Source organism: Ambystoma mexicanum, chromosome 3p, assembly GCF_040938575.1.
Source record: "Ambystoma mexicanum isolate Mex_15411 chromosome 3p, UKY_AmexF1_1, whole genome shotgun sequence".
In the NCBI taxonomy this organism is placed as follows: Eukaryota; Metazoa; Chordata; class Amphibia; order Caudata; family Ambystomatidae; genus Ambystoma; species Ambystoma mexicanum.
In genome coordinates, this window is record NC_090925.1 from 1,001,068,707 (window position 1) to 1,001,087,280 (window position 18,574).

Consider the following 18,574-nt stretch of genomic DNA (forward strand, 5'->3'; position numbering starts at 1 on the left):
AAAAGCTTTCATTTTCACCTTGAAATATAGTTTAGTGCCGTCACTCTCTTTCAGGCGTTGAGAAGTGCAGGTACTGAAATGCTCAAAAATAAGAAGTACAATGAGCTGGGTGTTCTCTCAGGCAGCCCTTTAAGATGAGTAACTATACCCTGGAGATGTATGGGGATGCAGGTTTTATTCATACATTAATAATCAAGACGACACAAATAGCTTGGTAAAATTTGTCTGTTTTAATGTCAAGTATCTAAAACATGGAGTACAACGAGCATCAGCAATTGCTTGATACTCTGACTCTACTTACTTCATTAAAAAACTGGGCTGTTATACCCAAAATCATCATTGACGTTTTGGCCTGTGTCATTACCAGCATCATCCTACATGGCAAACTACACAAACCTAACGGAGGGTGTGATTAGGTCTAACTGAAGTTCTAAGTATAAGCTCTATACCTGTATGGAGTAACGAAAGAAGGTGGTAGGATAATTAACATCAGGTGGGGCAACTAAGCCCGCCCCTTAAATTGGCCACTATGAACGTCACTAAATGTACGACGTCCCATTGGCTACACAAGCTATACGATCCCCAACTACGTGGTCACCTACAATTGGTTAGCTCCTAACCCCCGTCAGTACTTTTCCACCTACATCTAGCAGCACACAGACTGAACAACCAGGTGTGGGTCAGCTTGTCTTAGCACCAGCTTCCCACCAATTAGCATATCATCCATCATTACCTCTAAAGTCCAGTGTCAATTAGTGTTTTGAAGTTGAGCTTGAGTTTGTACTGTTCTCTGAGAATTTTTAAGGAGTCATTTTTAAGGAGTATGGGCACCAGCCGGTCTTCGTGCAGAGCTGTGATCACCTCGTTTGTCCAACTTCCCTCTATCACGTGACTGGGGCACCATGAATTTGAGCCTTTTCATGTATTTGATCTTATTCTCCAATAGTCCTCTGACGTCTTTTGTTTTGCTTGACCTTTCTGAACAGGAGGTTCTGTTCTTTCAATTGTATCCAATGTCAGCCAATTCCAGTTTTGATAAGACCTTTGCTTTCTTGGCTCAGTCAATTTCTTAGCTGAACTTTTATTCTGTTTAATTCAATTACTTTTCTTAACTGCAACACTGAAAGGAGGCCTTCTTGTTTTGTTCATTACTGCTTATATGCATATAGAAACATCCATCTTTTACTTGTCCATACGTTTCTATATATGTATATGTTGTCGCTTGATGCGGTCTAACTATTCAAAAGCATGTGGTTAGCTTCATGATTGCTTTGCTGCTTGCGTTTTCTTGCATCTGTACATGTTTAAACTGACTAAGTATCTTCAACAGGTCTGTGGCCTAAGTCTCTTCATCTTGATCCCAAGATGTCACTTATCCTTGGTACTTCTTTGTGTTTTATAAATCGTCTGCCTCTCTGGTCTGGTTATCTTTCTATATGGGTGTCGATTCAACTCTGTATGATGTCACCATTCATCTTTGCCATTTAGTTTCTCTGCTTCTTCAGGAATCCCGTTCAAATGGCCATCATATTGTTTTGTATGCAGGTTTGGTTTCCTCAATGGGTTACTTACCTCCCATATTCTCTTAGGTATAGGTATTCCTATGGGTACTGCACAGAGTCCACACTCTTCTTTTGCTGGTTTAATTGTTCAGTATACGTCACATACTTTGGTTCATATTTTTCAGGTAATGTAGGCGGGGCAGTTGGAGTGGGGGTACTTGGCTCCTCCTCTACGGCAGGTATTGAGAGCAGGGTAGGCCTGCCCCATTTAAAGCTCTGGTTACGGGGTGATATCCTCAGGTAGTCAGGATAGTAGGCAGCAGCAGGCATCCGGAGATATCATCCAGGTGTGCATGCACGCGTGCATGTGCGCTCGCACACGCATGTGCGTTCATGTGTGCACATACCTCTGGGATAGGCTTTAGCACAATGGTCAGCGTGTGGTGTGAAGGTCAAGGAGAAGAGACAGTGCTGAAGGTTAGTACATGTTAACCTAGAATAAAGTTGCAAGCATTGCTAAAAAGTCACTAAGTATCGCAAAACCTAACATCACATATTATTAAAGAAACTTGTAAACATTGCCTATCACAGCATGGCACAATGCACCATAGCAAGGAAAAGCATTGTATGCCTATTAAAGAACTATGGGCATGAAGTGTCATGTGCTTGTGTACATGTACAGAACTGCGCAAACTGTGGCCAAGGACACTGCAGTGGCACATGCAAGGCTATGTGTGAGATTTGCCAGTGGATGTAACTTAAAGGCAGGTGACACTGTGATGGCACAGCCGGCACTGTGATGGGCACGCCGGCACTGGGATGGGGATGCCGGCACTGTGATGTGGATGCCGGCACTGTGATGGGGATGCCGGAACTGTGATGGGGACGCCGGCACTGTGATGGGGACGCCGGCACTGGGATGGGGATGCCGGCACTGTGATGGGGATGCCGGCACTGTGATGGGGATGCCAGCACTGTGATATGGGTTGTGGTACTGTGATTTGGATGCCGGTAAGAGCGTATAACTACATGCCAGCGTTCAACTGTTTTAATGCACATCCTTGGACGGCCAGGTCTGTCCTAATACCATGCATTCTATGCAGTGTGCCTCGTCGGTATTTCACTGGCGGGGTTTCATCACGTTTCCATTGTCTTTGGCGTATCCAGATTGGGCGCTGGTGTTGGCAGCATGCTAGGGTCGACCTACCCGATGCCACAGGGCAAGCTGGCTTAATTCCTTGGATTGGCTAATCCCATAATTCGTCGCCCGTGTCTCACTTGTCATCTGTTGCTATTCCCATTCACCCAAACAGAACAGTTCCTAATCTCGCTTGCCATATTTCCCTGCATTTAAATGTTTAATAATGTCTCTTGGATGATTAATGCGACAAGAAGCGTGAGTTGAGTTACAGCATTTTCCATACGCCACCCCCACCCCCTAGGAAGACAGATAAGCCATACATACAAGGTGCATTAGGCTCCCATTATAGCTTCTCCTACAAGGGAACCTGCCCTCTCCCACACAAGCAGGGTTATTAAATAACTGTCACGCAAATATGTCAGTCCCCTGAATTCAGCTTCAGTCTCACCACTGAAGGGGTACACCGTACACTGCTCCCTCACAACCAATCTGTCCCCTTCCTCAGTAGAAACGCACCTGACTATTCTGGGGCACCTGCTCATGTTGTGTAATGTTAATGGTTCTTGTACCGGGCACTGTTGGCACCTGCGCGGTCTCTTGGCGCTCTGTCGGATGTGCAATGCAAGGAGGGTTGCGTGGTGTGTTAGTGGGATCAAGCGGGAGAAGAGCAAGAGAGCTGGGATGCAGCTTCAGTTCAGAGAAACCGGTCACTGAGCGTTGTGGCGTTTTCGGTTGGTAGCCGCCATGTGGTGCTGAGGTGAGATTGTGTATGTTGTGTTTCATTGTCAGGGCTCACGAGGGATAATCTCATTCACTAGCCTGCAATACATGAGCGAGGGTGCAAGGGCCCCTGTGTAAATTCCAATGCTTTGGGCACAAAACCAACAACAGAGCTGAACTTTACATATCTGCAGCACACCCCTCTGACCAGGCCCTGATTGCGTCGATTTCCCCTGCTTGAGGTCATGGCTTCCATAGGTTGCGTCGCTCGCGTCTGCGTCATCTCTGTTTAGTCCCAGACCTGGTGTGATTACCTGCACCTGGGCCCCTCCTCGTCCACTGTAGCTCGGAGTCGGCCTCTTCTTTGCTGTATTTAGGCTCTTCGCCCACACCTGTCAGTACACCCCGTAGTTTCCTGGCCGAGCGCAGGCTTGGGTCCAACAAGTTGCTATATCAAGTTACAAGAAGAACTTAAAGGGTTAATTTCGTGTCGTTATTCTTTTGTAAAGTTGTTTCTGCCAGGTCTTGATCAATGTCGATAATGTACACCATGAGAAGGATTTCCTTAAACTGGCCAGCATTGATCAGTATTTCATCCCTTTGATTCTTGAATGTATACGTAGGAGGTGGAGGGGGGAAGAGATGGGAGGCGTATAAACGGCGCGCAAAGACGAATGGAATGCTAAGGTTTGAAACATGTCGGGTTCTTGTCTCGCGAGGATAGCCCACGGGAGCAACGTGCTCTCCTTGCAAACAAAACGACATGAAGCAACACAGGTTCGAACCCCGCGTCCGCGCTTAGAAACCTATGGGTATTAAGCGCGTTGTAAATAACCTATTATCATATAATATTGTAGCATTTAAAGGTAAAGAGAAGGCCACTCGGGGAGATCAATGTAACTGCAGGAATACGCTTGGCACCGCATGCTTTTTTTTAAGTATGTGAGTGGGAGGACACAATGCTGCCTGTGCGGCAGTCCCTCTAGGGGAGCGCGTGACTCCTGTTGACTCCTGCCTTCTGGAAACAAGGCTGACATCAGAAGCTGGTTTTGGAAGGCTTGCCGTCACACAAATATCAGCTTTCCAGCAATCAGAGCCTTCTCAGGTGATAAAAGAGGCCTTGCCCTGTGTGCCAGATGTGTGAGCCAGCCCGCCTTGGTGCCATGGTTATATGACCTCTTACTTTCTGTGCCAACGTGTCTCCTGGCATGACCCAGGCACGTGGGAGAACATGCCATGTGAATAGAATGGCAAAGATGAAGGGCAGGGACAGCGGCAGGGCCTTTCAACCTTTTCAAATGAAAGGGGCCTTCAGCAACTGCCCCCATGTTGCCAATCAGCAGTCTTGTAACACGGAATATAATATTTTCTCTTTTATTATTCTGTGAATTCATATGTGAGCAGTACTCTTCGGACCGTGAATTTGGGCCATTTACCGTGGTGCAAAGGGTACTTTTGCACTGGTACGCCACCACCACTTACCTGTACCGGCACCCGCTGCCTTCTCTGACGCTTTTCAGGCCACTACCCCAGAGGCCACCGCACTTTGCGTCACACAACGCGACGCGGTTTTAAGAGCGTCAGGCTTCCCGGAAAGGGGCCTAGAGACTGCAATGGAGAGGTACAGCACGCGCTACGAATATACTTTTTCCTAATGTCTAGCATGTTGAGGAGCACGTGGTCAGTTTTGGTTCGTCAGAAGGAGGCATTGGGTGAAGGCTTCACACCAGAGTGATGAGGGTAGTTATTAAAAGTCATGCGTGTAGTGCCAAGTCCAAGGGCTCAACAGACAACTGGATGCTAATCTCCATGGCCCGAGGGACTAGGTTCAAGTGAGGTGACTTAAGGGGAATTCAATAGGCTTCCTGCGTCCTTCACGCTAGCCCCTTAACCGCTTGGACCCACAGGTGTTTGGCAGCGGAGAGGGACAGTTGACTCATTTTTGGGTGAGCTTTCTTACTAGCTCTTCATAAGGTTTGGGTCACTAAATAGAGGTGCTGTATGTGTTCACCCATTCAGTGCTTAATTTAAAAAAAAAATAAGTTCCACGGCCCTAATATTTTCTAGCACTCCTGTGACAATGCGGGTGGGCACCGCTGCTGCCACCACCCATAGTGTCGACATATTTGGGGTTTCAATGCAGTCCACACCTAATTGTGGTAGATGGATGCACTGGCTATCACCACTTCATAATTGGCGCCTAAATGCCCTGTTGAGCCTTAGTTTGCACTTTATACATTTTAAATAAATAATTGATGTGAGTCTGAGACAATAAGTGCGGGGCTGAAAAATAAGTGACAGTTCTGAGTGTGCCCTGGAAAACACCCCCGCAAATTAAGCACTGGCTCACAATACCGTCCATGTAAGTTCCTGCAGAGCCTTGGAGGGAGTGTAGCACGTGGTCTATCAGGCGTTGGAACATGGCTTCTGCGGGAGAATTGAAAACGGAAACAGTCCCTTTGATGTAAGAAATAGCATCTTTCGTTTGTTTCCCTTTGGGAGATGCTAACTCAGTCCAGGTATTAACTTTGCAGGACTGGACAAGCATCTCCCAAATGATATCGGGAGTGTTGACATGAGTGCGGTGTGCTCTAGGGGTTTGGGGCTTGAGTGAAGGGCCGGCATGTTGGGGCATGAGCCTGGAGCAGGGCCTAACATATGGGTCTGCTGGCAACTGTTTCCAAAACTAGGTCAGGGCGGTAATGCACTTTGCGCACTTCTTGAACTATGCTTGATGCAGTGCACAACCCTCAGCAGTTGCAAGGCTGTACTCGCTCAGTGTCTGCCACTTCAGTGCGAGAGAGGATGCCCACAATCCTTAAAAGGCATATAGTGATTATCACTCAGAGTCAGAGCACCAAATCCACAGGCTGCTACTCACTCAAGGTGTACACATTAAGCTTAAGTGTCTTGCAGGCAGGGGAGCTGACGTGATTTTCTCCGTGGACGTAGTAGTGCCGGTGGACAGATTTTTGGGAAGTTCCATTGAAAGTATAGGGACCTTTAGCACAGGTGGGTTTTCCCGCCGGGTGCCCGGGCCCCAGAGGGGGAGTTGATTGCCGGTAGGAAGGCATATGACGGACTGATAATGTTAAACATGATTCTTCGGGAATCCTGCAATCTTTCAGCGTGCAAGCCCTTTATATTGCACTTGAGCACGTCTGCACTTTAGACAGCCATATGTATCTAGGCTGGTAGGAACGCAACATCTGTTTTTGAATTTTACAGATTTGTTTCTGTTTTTTTCCTGTTTCACTATTATTTATTAATTATTAACATCTTTTCTTGTGGAAAGAATAAGAAAATGACTATTCATTTTGAATGATGTATAGTATTATCATTATCTAATGAAGAAAGGAGAAGAAGAAATAAAATGCAATATGCTATAAATGAATAGAGCATACTGGATCACTACTTGCTTTCAAGTAAATGTGCATTCAATGATAGAACATGATTTGAACTGTGGACATTGTCACAGGTTTGTCAGGAGCACCCTTTGTGTTCTCGCTGACCCTGCTACTATCACAGGCAGGTAGACGAGGAATGAGCGACTCCCAGCTGCTGGAGTCTCAGGGGCGATGCTGCTTCTCTGCGGCCTACATTTGGGCTGGCTGCTGTTACTCTGTGCTTCTGATGCCAGTCCAGTCCTGGTTTTAACTCCGCATTCTGAGACTTGTGATACCGGAAGTTCTCATTGTAAACCCAAGACTATAACTCCTCGAACACAACCTGTAAACCAGGGCTGGACTAACATCTTCTGAATGGGATGTGCTGTGTTGGCAGGTATGTAATAGTGTAGCTTGCGGCATGGGTGAGTTGGCCTCCAGGTTGACGTTTTTTCCAACAGCCGTTGCGTGTCACCCCGGCGGGTAAATGTACGAGGGGCGTGTCAAAGTGTGGTCACGTGTCAATTCTGTCATTCCACACTGTGCCTGTAACTGGTTGCATTTGAAGGTATTTCATGGCCTCCGGTTCTTCCGGGTCAAGGATTAAGTCATTGCAAACAAAATGTTTGATTCTAGCAACACAATAGTCTTTGCTGCTTCGCCGCTTGTATCCACTTCAAATATCTTCCCTTTTTATCCGCTGCGATCACTAGTTCATCATTTTCTGGATTTCTGTGTGCAGATTTTCTCTGGGACTGTTATCTTCTAGTAGTTACAAAGTTTCCAATGAAGCAAATTGAGAGCGCTCTCAGATTTTGCTGAGCACAGCATGTATGGGGTTGGGGGGGGGGGTAGGCTGGGTAAGTGGTAGGCAAGGAGGACAATAAAGATGTGGGATGCAGCATGGTGTGGTCCGGTAGAGGGTAGCTGCCGGTCCGGTAAAGGGCAGAGGCCATTCCGTTATAGGGTAGCGGCCGGTCCGGTACAGGGTAGCGACCGGGAATGACGGTGAAGATACTCCCATCCTCAAACTTTTTGGGAGAGTGATCATTCTAGGAATTCACTTCTGGGGGGCCACGTTCTGTGACCCTCCCATTCTTTACTTTGCAGTGGGGCCGCTTCTGACCTCAACAGGGTTTTGGGATGAACCCTAATCCTCACGTATTTAGTGGCGGCCACCCTGGCATCACCTGGCACATGCCTGGGGCCAGTGTCAGTCTTATTTCATAACTGGCAGCATCCTACGTGGGATTCGGAACAGTAGAAAAGCATAGTAACATCATAGCATCACCGCCTGTGTTTTCCAATTGTACTATATAGCTGCTTCTCACACCATCTTCCTAATAGTTACCGACTCTTCTGCATATATGCAATGCCTCTTAGCATGACCGCTGCACCTCCGATTATAGCTTCAATTGGGGCTAATATTTTTAGTTTAGTTGCCGCTGGGGCCTTTCTTTTCCCCTCTTTTGCTGGGCCACTGAGCTTGCACTTCACAAAGGAAACTTGCCATCCATTTGCAAGCATGTGCCCTGGACACAGTCCTGCACAGAGTACCCGGGTGTTCCAAACTGCACGCATCAACACCACAGCAAAGCTACCCCGCATTTCCCGTCCCTCCCCACTAAGTTTACCCCGTCTCTCAGATCTGCCAGAGCGCTTAGCGACAATGAAAATGGCCGCGCTGTGTATATCCCAGTAACATGGCATAACATATAGCTGCTATCTGGCCTCCTATGTTTTGGGCTCTCAGTGTTTTATATTTTGGGCATATCAGAGGTTTGAAGACATGGCTTCCTCTTTCAGCTGGCAGTGGCAGAGCCCACTCTGTGTGTGCCACAACTCACTTCCGGCTCATCTATCTTGCATTCGTTTGCCCTGGTCAGACCACATGTCTTTCAAAAGTTGTGAGGTTGGTTAGACATTGTAGACTCTGGGAGCTGTGTTGAACAAAGACTGGCCATAGTGTTTCTGTGATTCCCACTCCTCGCCCCAGCCTACCACAGGCCTCTTTTAGAAGTATTGTGATGTGTTTTGCCTGCTTCAAATTCTCTGCTATGAAAATCCTCCACCAAGTGATACGCAAGGGATCTTGGCATCGAGAAGAAAAGGAACCAATAGCGATCTGAAAAGATAGGTCAGCAAGCAGAACACAAGAGAGAAGCCTTGAAGAAGCACATTTTATGCGCATTACAAGTGTCGGCACACCAGAAGTAAAACCTTTTTTATTGGGAATAATCAATACATATGTTGGGTTATTAAGAGGAGCCAGCGCTTGCTCACAGCGAGGATTTAAGATAGGAATGATTAGAATGCGGTTGGCAGGAACGCAAGCTTCACAGCGCGCAACAGCTCGTTGAATATTAGGTTGAGATGACAAAGCACTAAGGTGGCCTAGGCCTACCCACTAATGCCTATTAGCAGTATCATTATTTATGTTCTGTTACCTTCTTCTTTATTTTGGAGCACCCCATAAAAGTTAGAACAATAAATTCATGCTGGGCCCAGTACAGTCAAATAACAAGAAAACATTAAAATTCCATTTCCAGAATAAAAACTCTCCCCTTATTTCCATTGCTTTACATAGATAAAATCCAAGGGCGCAAAAAACAACAGGTGGGTTATGACAAGATATAACAAAGAAGAGAGCTGGTTGGTAACCCATAACATTCATTCCCCTTAAAATCGCCGGATTGTCCACTGCCGTATGGATTTGTGCAGTGGGGAAAAAAACACAAAATAGAGCACATCTTCCGCTACCTCGGATCGCACTTGCACGCAGATGGCTCCAAGACTTTGCTCCACTTGCGGGTTTCGCTCTTTAATGGCAAGATGGGAAATCTGAATGTTGCTATCAGAGGGTGCGCGTGCCTTTGAGTGACCTTAGTCTTCACAAGCTCTCAACGTTCTCTCTGGCTATTGCAATGTGCAAAGTAGAGATGATTCTGTGTGTTTTTCGAGCTAGCATTCATTTGGTGTGGATTTTCATACCATTCAGCTAAACCCAAGCTGTTTTTTCACATAAGCAAGCCATTGGATCTTGTGCGCTTTGAAGATCATCCAAGAATTTTTAAAAAAACATTATTTATAATTTTACATTATGAACATCAATCTACATAAATCAATATAGCAAAGGGCTTTAGAGCTGTCCAACACGTCATTACAGTAAATACAATACAGACTATCCATGTATTAATGAGGCTACAGCGTTTATCAACACGAAAAAGATCCTCCAAGATGTAGCGCGTTGGAAGAGCCGCCTAGGGGTCTGACCAGGTTGAGACCCATAACAAGAGCGGTTTTACTCTCAAATAGTAGAGTAAATACATAGCTCCCAACACTAGGGGCATCGAGAAAGTGGAGGCCCCCAGTGGCACTCCAAGCAGTTTCCTAAAAAAAACTAATTTTTGCAAGTTTCCAAAAGGGCAACCTTCATATGGCCCAAAATCCCCGCCCCATATGTCACGGTGTCCAACTTTTTATTTCTGTATAACCGGGCCATATGCTATATTGGGAAATGCCCAATATTTTTGGCAAAGTGAAAAATTGAGGCACTCACTAGCTTCCTGTGGGATAACACCTTTTCGATGTGATTTGGCCATAATAGGGGAGCCTGAGAAGGTGATCCCCAAGTAAGCCTGCATTTACCCATTTATTTGATTTCTTTCTTCTACAGATGGAAGTTCCCTAGCACTTCCTACTCTGGGCTCTAACACCTGCTGCTCACTCACGAGCACAGCACTCCAGCACTTACCCCCCTCTCCCTCGTCCCCTCTCCCTCGTCCCCTCTCCTCTCTCTCTGCACTTGCACGCTCTGAATGCTCACAAGGCCTAGTAGGTTCGTCTTTATCTTCCAGTGTATTCATTGTTTTTATCCCATATTCCCTCCTTGTTGCCCTGTGTGCACTTTGAAACGCAATTTACTTGTTGTATAAGTGCCTAACAAATGCACAATAAATAAATAAATATATTTCGATACTCACTCCAGCTTTTTTTGTGTGCACCATATGGCGGTAGTTGGAAGTTTCCTTTCCCCCATGACCATCACTTTGGATTTTGTGCTGTTCGTTGAAGGGCCTTTCCTGTCCATAAATTCAGCACACTTGTTAACAAGAGTTTGGAGGGCCTTTGTGGTAGGAGCCAACAGGACAGCATCACCTGCACAGAGGAAAAGTGGACACGGACGTCCTGCTGCCCTTGGGACATAGCTCATGCCAGCAAGTGCAGCTTGCAGATCATTGGTGTAGAAGTTGAAGAGGAGTGGGGCCAGCACGCATCCCTGTTGTACTCCTCTCCTCAATGGCAAGGTTGCCAATAGCTTACCATTGGGGCCATCTCTTTCCTTAATTGTAAGGTCTGAATGCAGGCTTGCTAGGACGTTTAGTAATGCCACAGGAAAGCCCTTGTTCTTCAATAATGGCCATAACTGGGTCCTATCCACACAGTCAAGCGCTGACGATAGATCCATACAATATAAGTACAAAGGCAATCCATAGCCCTCTGATAGCTTGCAGGGTGATAGGAGGAAGTTCAGATAAGTACGAAGGCACCCATAGCCCTCTGATAGCTTGCTGGGTGATAGAAGGAAGTTCAGATAAGTACAAAGGCACCCATAGCCCTCTGATAGCTTGCTGGGTGATAGGAGGAAGTTCAGATAAGTACGAAGGCACCCATAGCCCTCTGATAGCTTGCTCGGTGATAGGAAGAAGTTCAGATCACCCATAGCCCTCTGACAGCTTGCTCGGTGATAGGAGGAAGTTCAGATCAGCCATAGCCCTCTGATAGCTTGCTTGGTGATAGGAGGAAGTTCAGATAAGTACGAAGGTATCCATAGCCCTCTGATAGCTTGCCGGGTGATAGGAGGAGGTTCGGATAAGTAGGAAGGTATCCATAGCCCTCTGATAGCTTGCCGGGTGATTGGAGGAGGTTCAGATAAGTAGGAAGGCATCCATAGCCCTCTGATAGTTTTCTGGGTGATAGGAGGAGGTTCAGATAAGTATGAAGGCATCCATAGCCCTCTGATAGCTTGCTGGGTGATAGGAGGAGGTTCAGATAAGTATGAAGGCATCCATAGCCCTCTGATAGCTTGCTGGGTGATAGGAGGAGGTTCAGATAAGTACGAAGGAATCCATAGCCCTCTGATACTTTGCTGGGTGATAGGAGGAGGTTCAGATAAGTAGGAAGTAATCCATAGCCCTCTGATAGCTTGCTGGGTGATAGGAGGAGGTTCAGATAAGTAGGAAGGCATCCATAGCCCTCTGTTAGCTTATGAAGGCATCCATAGCCCTCTGATAGTTTGTTGGGTGATAGGAGGAGGTTCAAAGATTGTTCATGTGCGCAAATCCCCTCCCATAAACCTTTTTAGATTTGGACTAAAGGATAAAGTTCCTGTGCAGCTAAATTATATGGAAGGTTGATCTGCACATTAGTCCTTGACTGGGCAGAGTCTAATAGAGAGATGGGCCGAAAGCATGATTTCTCCCCTCCTTTTCCCGTCCTGGAGGTGGCAACTAGTATTGCCTGTTTCCTTGAAATAAGAACGACGCCAGACCTACATACTGCATTAAACGCAGCGGTGAGAATTGGTACCCAAGTTCCAGGGGGTCTACTGAGCAGAAGCCGGGACCTGCACTCTTGTAATGTATAGCTTGCAGCCTGAACATCACTTTGGGAAAATGTCAGGGGTAGCCCCCTGAGGGCAGTCGGATTAGGCACATCAGGATCAGCAATGTGCATTTCCGGGCCCTGTGTGCAAAGTGTTTAACGCAGGTACCCTCAAGATGTTGCCATAGTGCCCAGAAGGAGCCCTCAAGCCTCTTGTAGCTTCGGCCATTACTATCCAGGACTGTCGACGGTCGGCTTCTTGAGCTGCTTCATTTAAGGTCGCCCATAACCTTTCTTTCTGCGCATTCTTTCCCTAGTTGATTGCCTTGGTGAAAGCGCACCTTTTGTAATGAATCACGCCTTATCACTTGGCACTTTATTTAAATCTGCCAAGAGGTGCTTTTTTGCTCTACTGCATGGCAAGATGGTGGAAACCTTCTGTGCCATGGTCTTGGCTCGAATTTCACCTGACAGTCGGGGTACCAAGCTAACAGTTAGTTTAGAAAAAGATTCTACAAAATCACTGGGATCAATGAACAGCACTAAGGCGTCACCTTGGGTATGTGTTAGGGTCTGGAGCAGAGACCTCTTGGGATGGTTGACCATTTGAGCGCCCGCCTTGGCCTCAGGACTGGTGTCAGAATGAGAGCTGTGTTGCCTAGGGTATGTTTGGAATTTGGGGCTATCCTAAGATCAAGCAGCAGAACCAAAGGATTGTGATCGCTTTCAGGGCTATCTACCACCCTCTTATCTTTTGACTGACAGGTGCCAATCTTCTGCACGTAACAGGAAGTAGTCTATAGTGCTGCTTTTCCGCACCCACCTTTGCATCTTACCCGCCCTAGAACGTCTGGGAGTTCCCAACCATTTAGAGTTTGTGGCCCTCTCTCGTGTCGATAGAGCAAAAATGTGGAACCCCCACCGTCCCTTCTGTGATCCGACATTAGTATTAAAAGAGGGGTCCTCTTCATCGTCGAAGGAGTCCTGATCGCTCTACGAGCCTATCTTCAAGTTAAAATCCCCCTCCCCCAAATCAAACTTCTATTCTCTAAAAGATTGTCAATTGACTGCCTAGAAATGTCGAGTGATGTTTTGCTACTAATATTCATCTTGTTTCTTTCTTTCTCCCCATGCAGGAATTACTGTGTGCATGTGGTGCAGCGCAATGTGACCTGCACCCAACAAGACGGGACGGAGACCTACGTGAAGGCCGAGTATCATAAGTGCAGCTGGGGCCCAAAGTGCTCGGGGACAGTCATGTGAGTACAACCCGGCCCCTTCCTCAACCACCAGGCACCAGACTGATGCCAGAGGCTTAGCATCCCATGCGAATCTGGCACTTTCCCAACAGGCTGGTACATCTGAAAGGCCGGCGTGGATGCGGCAGAGCCAGTGCGATGACTGGCAGAGTCTGGCTTAGGAGCTGACACCCGTGCAGCCCAACTAGCCTTACAGAAATGTCCCACCTGTTGGTAAATTGCGAGAATGTATAAAAGCAAGTTCCCCACTGGGGGGCATTTGAACCAGGTTGTGTTATTCCAATGGTAGGGCTAGAAGGTTCTGCCAGATGTGACTAGGATAAACGACGACTCTAGAATTCAGCCATTGTGTGTCCTCACTTCATGGCCACAAACTGATTCCATGTGCCGAAATTACACTGATTCCCACTCTGAATTGAGACTGTAGAAAGAAATGACACTTTTGACTCAAATGTGGTTGCCACGAAGAACGGTGCATTCCTTGGGAATTCCTTCCACACGAGTACATAGTGAGGTATTGAAAATGGTGACGTGAACATCTGGCACTAAATGACATAGCAGTGAAGTCAGACTAGCGTGTTTTTAGTGTCCTGAAATACCTCAAAAGAACACATCCTACTGCTCCGGCGGCCATCTTGTGAATCTCCTTGTTTGGCTCGCAGCATGATTAGAAGGAACAAACCCTGCACTTTCTTGTGCTTCTTCTTGCAATTCTTGCTTTCATGATGTGTCACATGTGAGAACTGTCAGTACAAGGGCGTGATTGGCAAGCAAGGGATTTCAGGGCTTTACACCTATGTCTAAATTGGACTGGATTCCCTCTCCGCCGGAAGCAGAAGAATCACTCCTAGTTCCATTTTCAGATTTGCCATCGAAATTTCTGGCCAGGTGGCTGGCGCGGGCATCAATTCTGTCTAAAGGTACCCACTTCTTCCACTCAAAACATTGCAGGCTCGCAACGTGAAGACGGCGTTGAGCGAAGGCCGCGTGCAAAGGCCTGAATCGCTCTCAGCCGCTCTGTGCTGCTTGCTGATGCTGCCTCTCATCTCCGGCCCGCCCTGCTCTATAAACCTGCAAGATAAGCTACCTAACGCCTTAGTAAGCGCAGGATCCAGCAGGCTCCCACCATCAGAGGGGGTCAAAGCTGCACCTCCACCAATCCCTACCTCTGCGGCATACCCACACCCCAACAGACTAGCCTGCCTCCGGGCACGCACCCTCCCGGTGCTCTTGGCATCTACCCCCATACTCACCCATGCCCGAAACCTCTGTCTCAGCATCAGACTCACCAATCCATCCTCTAGTCCAACCCGTCAACCCCTGTCCATTCCGCGCTCCACGCACCACGACACACTGCGAACCTACCTCTCAGCCTAATGAAGCACGATGGCGCTGCTTGTGCGCGCTCACAGGCAGCATACTCCCGCCCTGCTGAAGCAATGCCTGTGCCGACAGAGGCTGACCAAAAGACCTTTCATCCTGCCAGCACTGCGTACCACACTGCCCGCAATGCCTGTGCTCACCAAAACAGCACACCTCTAAACTGACCACTGACACGTGCTGCCAAGAACGTGCACCCCCAGGCTAACCGGCCCACAAAGCGTCATACGGCCAATTTACAGAATGTATTACTGACACCAGTAATCAACCATGCTGAAAATGTGCACAATGTTGTACATGCGCCCAGAACCATCTATGTTACCCGAATGCTCACTGACTTACACGTGCCCACTATGAACCAAGTTGTTAACTCGCTTATTGATACGCATGTGCCTACAATCGGCATTGTTACCAAAATGTCTATCAACCTTCACGCACCCATCTTGAACCATGCTGCTAAATTGTCTGTCAAATCGCATGTGCCAGTCAGTAAATATGCCTTTGATCTACATGCTCCCACTATGAGCCACGCCTGCTGAATCACTTGTGCCCTCAACTGACCATGTTACTAAAATGCCCATTAATTTACTTACACCCACTATGAAGCATGCTGAATTGTCTGCTGCACCCGCGCTCGTAATTGACTATGATACCAAAATGCCCTCAGATTCACATGCACCCACCATGAAGCATGCTTCTGAACTGTCTGATCGTCACAAGCCCATAAATCACAATATCGCTCATGCCCCCACCAATGTTTCTGCCTCCATTAGGCCTACGCCCACCTCACCAACCCATGCAAATCGCAACTCCCAGCACTTAGCTGCGCCCTCATCAATGCCCGGTCTCTCCGGCCCACGCCCTGGACATACATGATCTAATCACTAGCCTCAATCTCAACCTCCTTATAATTAGCAGAACCTAGCTCCTTGAAGCATCAGGCCCAGCGTTAGCACTAGCAATCCCTCCTGGCTACACCATACTCCGGCTGCATCGCCCTCACCTGAAAGGGGGTAGAGTCGCACTCAAAGCGAGAGAAAATATCCTGATCAGAAAGGTGGACAGTGAAATCGGAAACAACAGTGATTGCCTACTCCTCAAACTGAACCCCTCCCCTAACTGTACCATCACCTGCCACATCGTTTACCGCCCACCTGGACCCATAGCAGACTTCCAGGCATATTTGACACACCTCCTCTCTGACAATTAAAAGAAATCCACAAAGTCCATCTTCTTAGGAGACCTCAACCTTGGCCTAAAAGATCCCAAAGGTTCCTCAGCAAACTCACTCGATAAGGCGTTAGCAACCCTAGTGTTCTAACAAGCTATCTTCCGTGGACTGACCACTACAGCATCCTATTCGATCTCAACACTGCTAAGACAACACCCAGCAAGAGAATCCCCTTCCTCCAGCTCTCACCAGGAACTTTCGTCAGCTCACCAAAGAAAGGCTCCTACCCTACCTTTCAGTGCCTGCCCTCAGGCCTCCATTCGCTAAAGACCCAGAAACACTAGCACTAACATTCAACACCATCATTACCCAAGCAGTAGACACTATTGCCCCACTCACTTCAAGGAAAGCCAAACGCACCAAGCACACTAACGCTTGGTTCACCCCCGAGCTTCTTGAGCTATGCACCAGAAAAAGGGATGCACTCTCCACTTGGAAAGCCAAACACTGTGACTACGCAAAACTACAGTTCAACAAAATCGTTAAGAATACAAACTAGCTATCATCAGAGCCAATGCCACCTCCTTCAACACAAGAATAGCCAATGCCAAATCAGACACCAAAGAGATCTTTTCCATTTTCAGGGAACTAGAATCACCCACTCCCCCCCCCGCACAAACCATTACTAAGGATTAAGCCTGGTGCAACAGCATCCAATCTGCCATGCTCTGTAAACTCGACGCTCTACATAGCAAAATCCAAGCTCACCAACAGTCACTGAACCACCAAGGGCAAAACCTCCCAAACCTCAACTCCAATGAAACACCCCTCTTCTCCTTTAAGGAAGTCAATGAACAGGAAGTTATCGCCCTCCCGAACGCCATCAAACCATCAAAATGTAAAGGAGACATCTGCCCTGCACCTCTCATCAAAGAGTGCACTTCTACCCTTGCCCCCTTCCTCACTGCATTCATCAACACCTTCTTTTCCACTGGGCATTTCCCAACGTGCCTGAAGGAAGCTTGGGTGCGCCCACACTTAAAGAAACCTATGCTTGACTCAACCAATCCAGGGAACTACAGACCCATCACTACGGTTCCTTTTCTCCTAAAAATAAATCAGCTTACCTGCAAGTCCAACAGTTCCATGAAGCTAATAGCCTTCTCGGACTCCGCCAGTTTAGGCTTCTGCCCAGGCCATGGAACCGAAACAGCTTTCCTAGACTTCAAGATCCAAATGGACAGCATCAAAGATTCTGGCAAATCAGCCCTATTTCTCCTCTTAGACCTGTCGGCGCCATTGATGTCGTCGACCACAAAACCCTCTGCCACCACCTCTCATCCTCTGCAAACTTTTCCCCCAATGTCACAGCCTGGATCGCCTCATTCCTTCAAGATAGAGCCATGAGAGTCTTCTCAGACCAAGCCTGTGCACTTCCAAACATCATCCAGTGCGGAGTCCCTCAAGGTTCATGCATATCACCTACTCTTTACAACATATTCACCAGGTCACTTTTCAACATCCGTAACTCACTAGGCATTACATATACAAACTACGCCGACGACACAGAGGTCCTCCTCCCGCTATCTGGTGACTACGAGTTTGACACTGAAACCCTAAACACCCTCTACTCTATCATCCAAACTCGGATGGCAGAGAACTGGTTGTGCTTAAACGGAGACAAAACTGAACTACTCCTAATTGGATCCTCAGAAAACCTAAGGAAACTCGACAACCAATATAGTGCCTTCACTATCGACAACTCACAAATCTCAGTCTCCCAAGCCAACAAAACCGTTGGAGTCTACCTAGACTCCAACCTCTCTATGACCAGGCAGGTAAATGCTATAGCCTCCACTGCTGCCTATAACTGTAAACTACTCTATGCACTGAGACCCTTCCTTACTGAGCAGAACTGCCTAAGCATAGCTAGAGCCATAATTGGGTCCCGACTTGATTACTGCAATGTACACACTTGGCTGGTAGCTCATTTCAAAAAATATCGAAAAACTCCAAATTGTCCAAAACAATACGCTCCAGGCTGCCATCGGCATCCCCACAAGGGACCACGTATCAGCTGCCTTGAAACAAGTCCACTGGCACCCCATTAAGGAACGGGTCATCTTCAAAACACTGGCCCTCTCACACAACTGCATCCACAATACAGCCCCCCAGTACCTAACACAAAGAATCACGAGACCACACACAGCTAGGCCTATCAGAACCCCATACACCAACCGAATCGCAGTACCTAAGGTATTGAGAGCGCGTGCGGGAGGCTGCAGCTTCCCTTTCATTGCTGCTACCCAATGGAACTCCCTGCCACCCCACCTCCGAGAAATATCATCCCACCTAGCCTTCTGAAAAGCAATTAAAATCATGCTGTTCATCTAAATCTGCCACCCCCGCTT

General features: G+C 47.5%; 1 protein-coding gene across 2 annotated transcripts in view; it reads left to right on the plus strand.

The window, feature by feature from the left end:
• EMILIN3 (elastin microfibril interfacer 3) overlaps positions 1-18,574 on the plus strand; it is a 128,321-nt gene that overhangs the window by 77,591 nt on the left and 32,156 nt on the right. For both annotated transcript variants that reach the window (XM_069652296.1, XM_069652297.1), the window contains exon 2: positions 13,490-13,612. In XM_069652296.1, the coding sequence (XP_069508397.1) occupies positions 13,490-13,612 (123 nt within the window). The remainder of the gene's footprint in view (positions 1-13,489; positions 13,613-18,574) is intronic.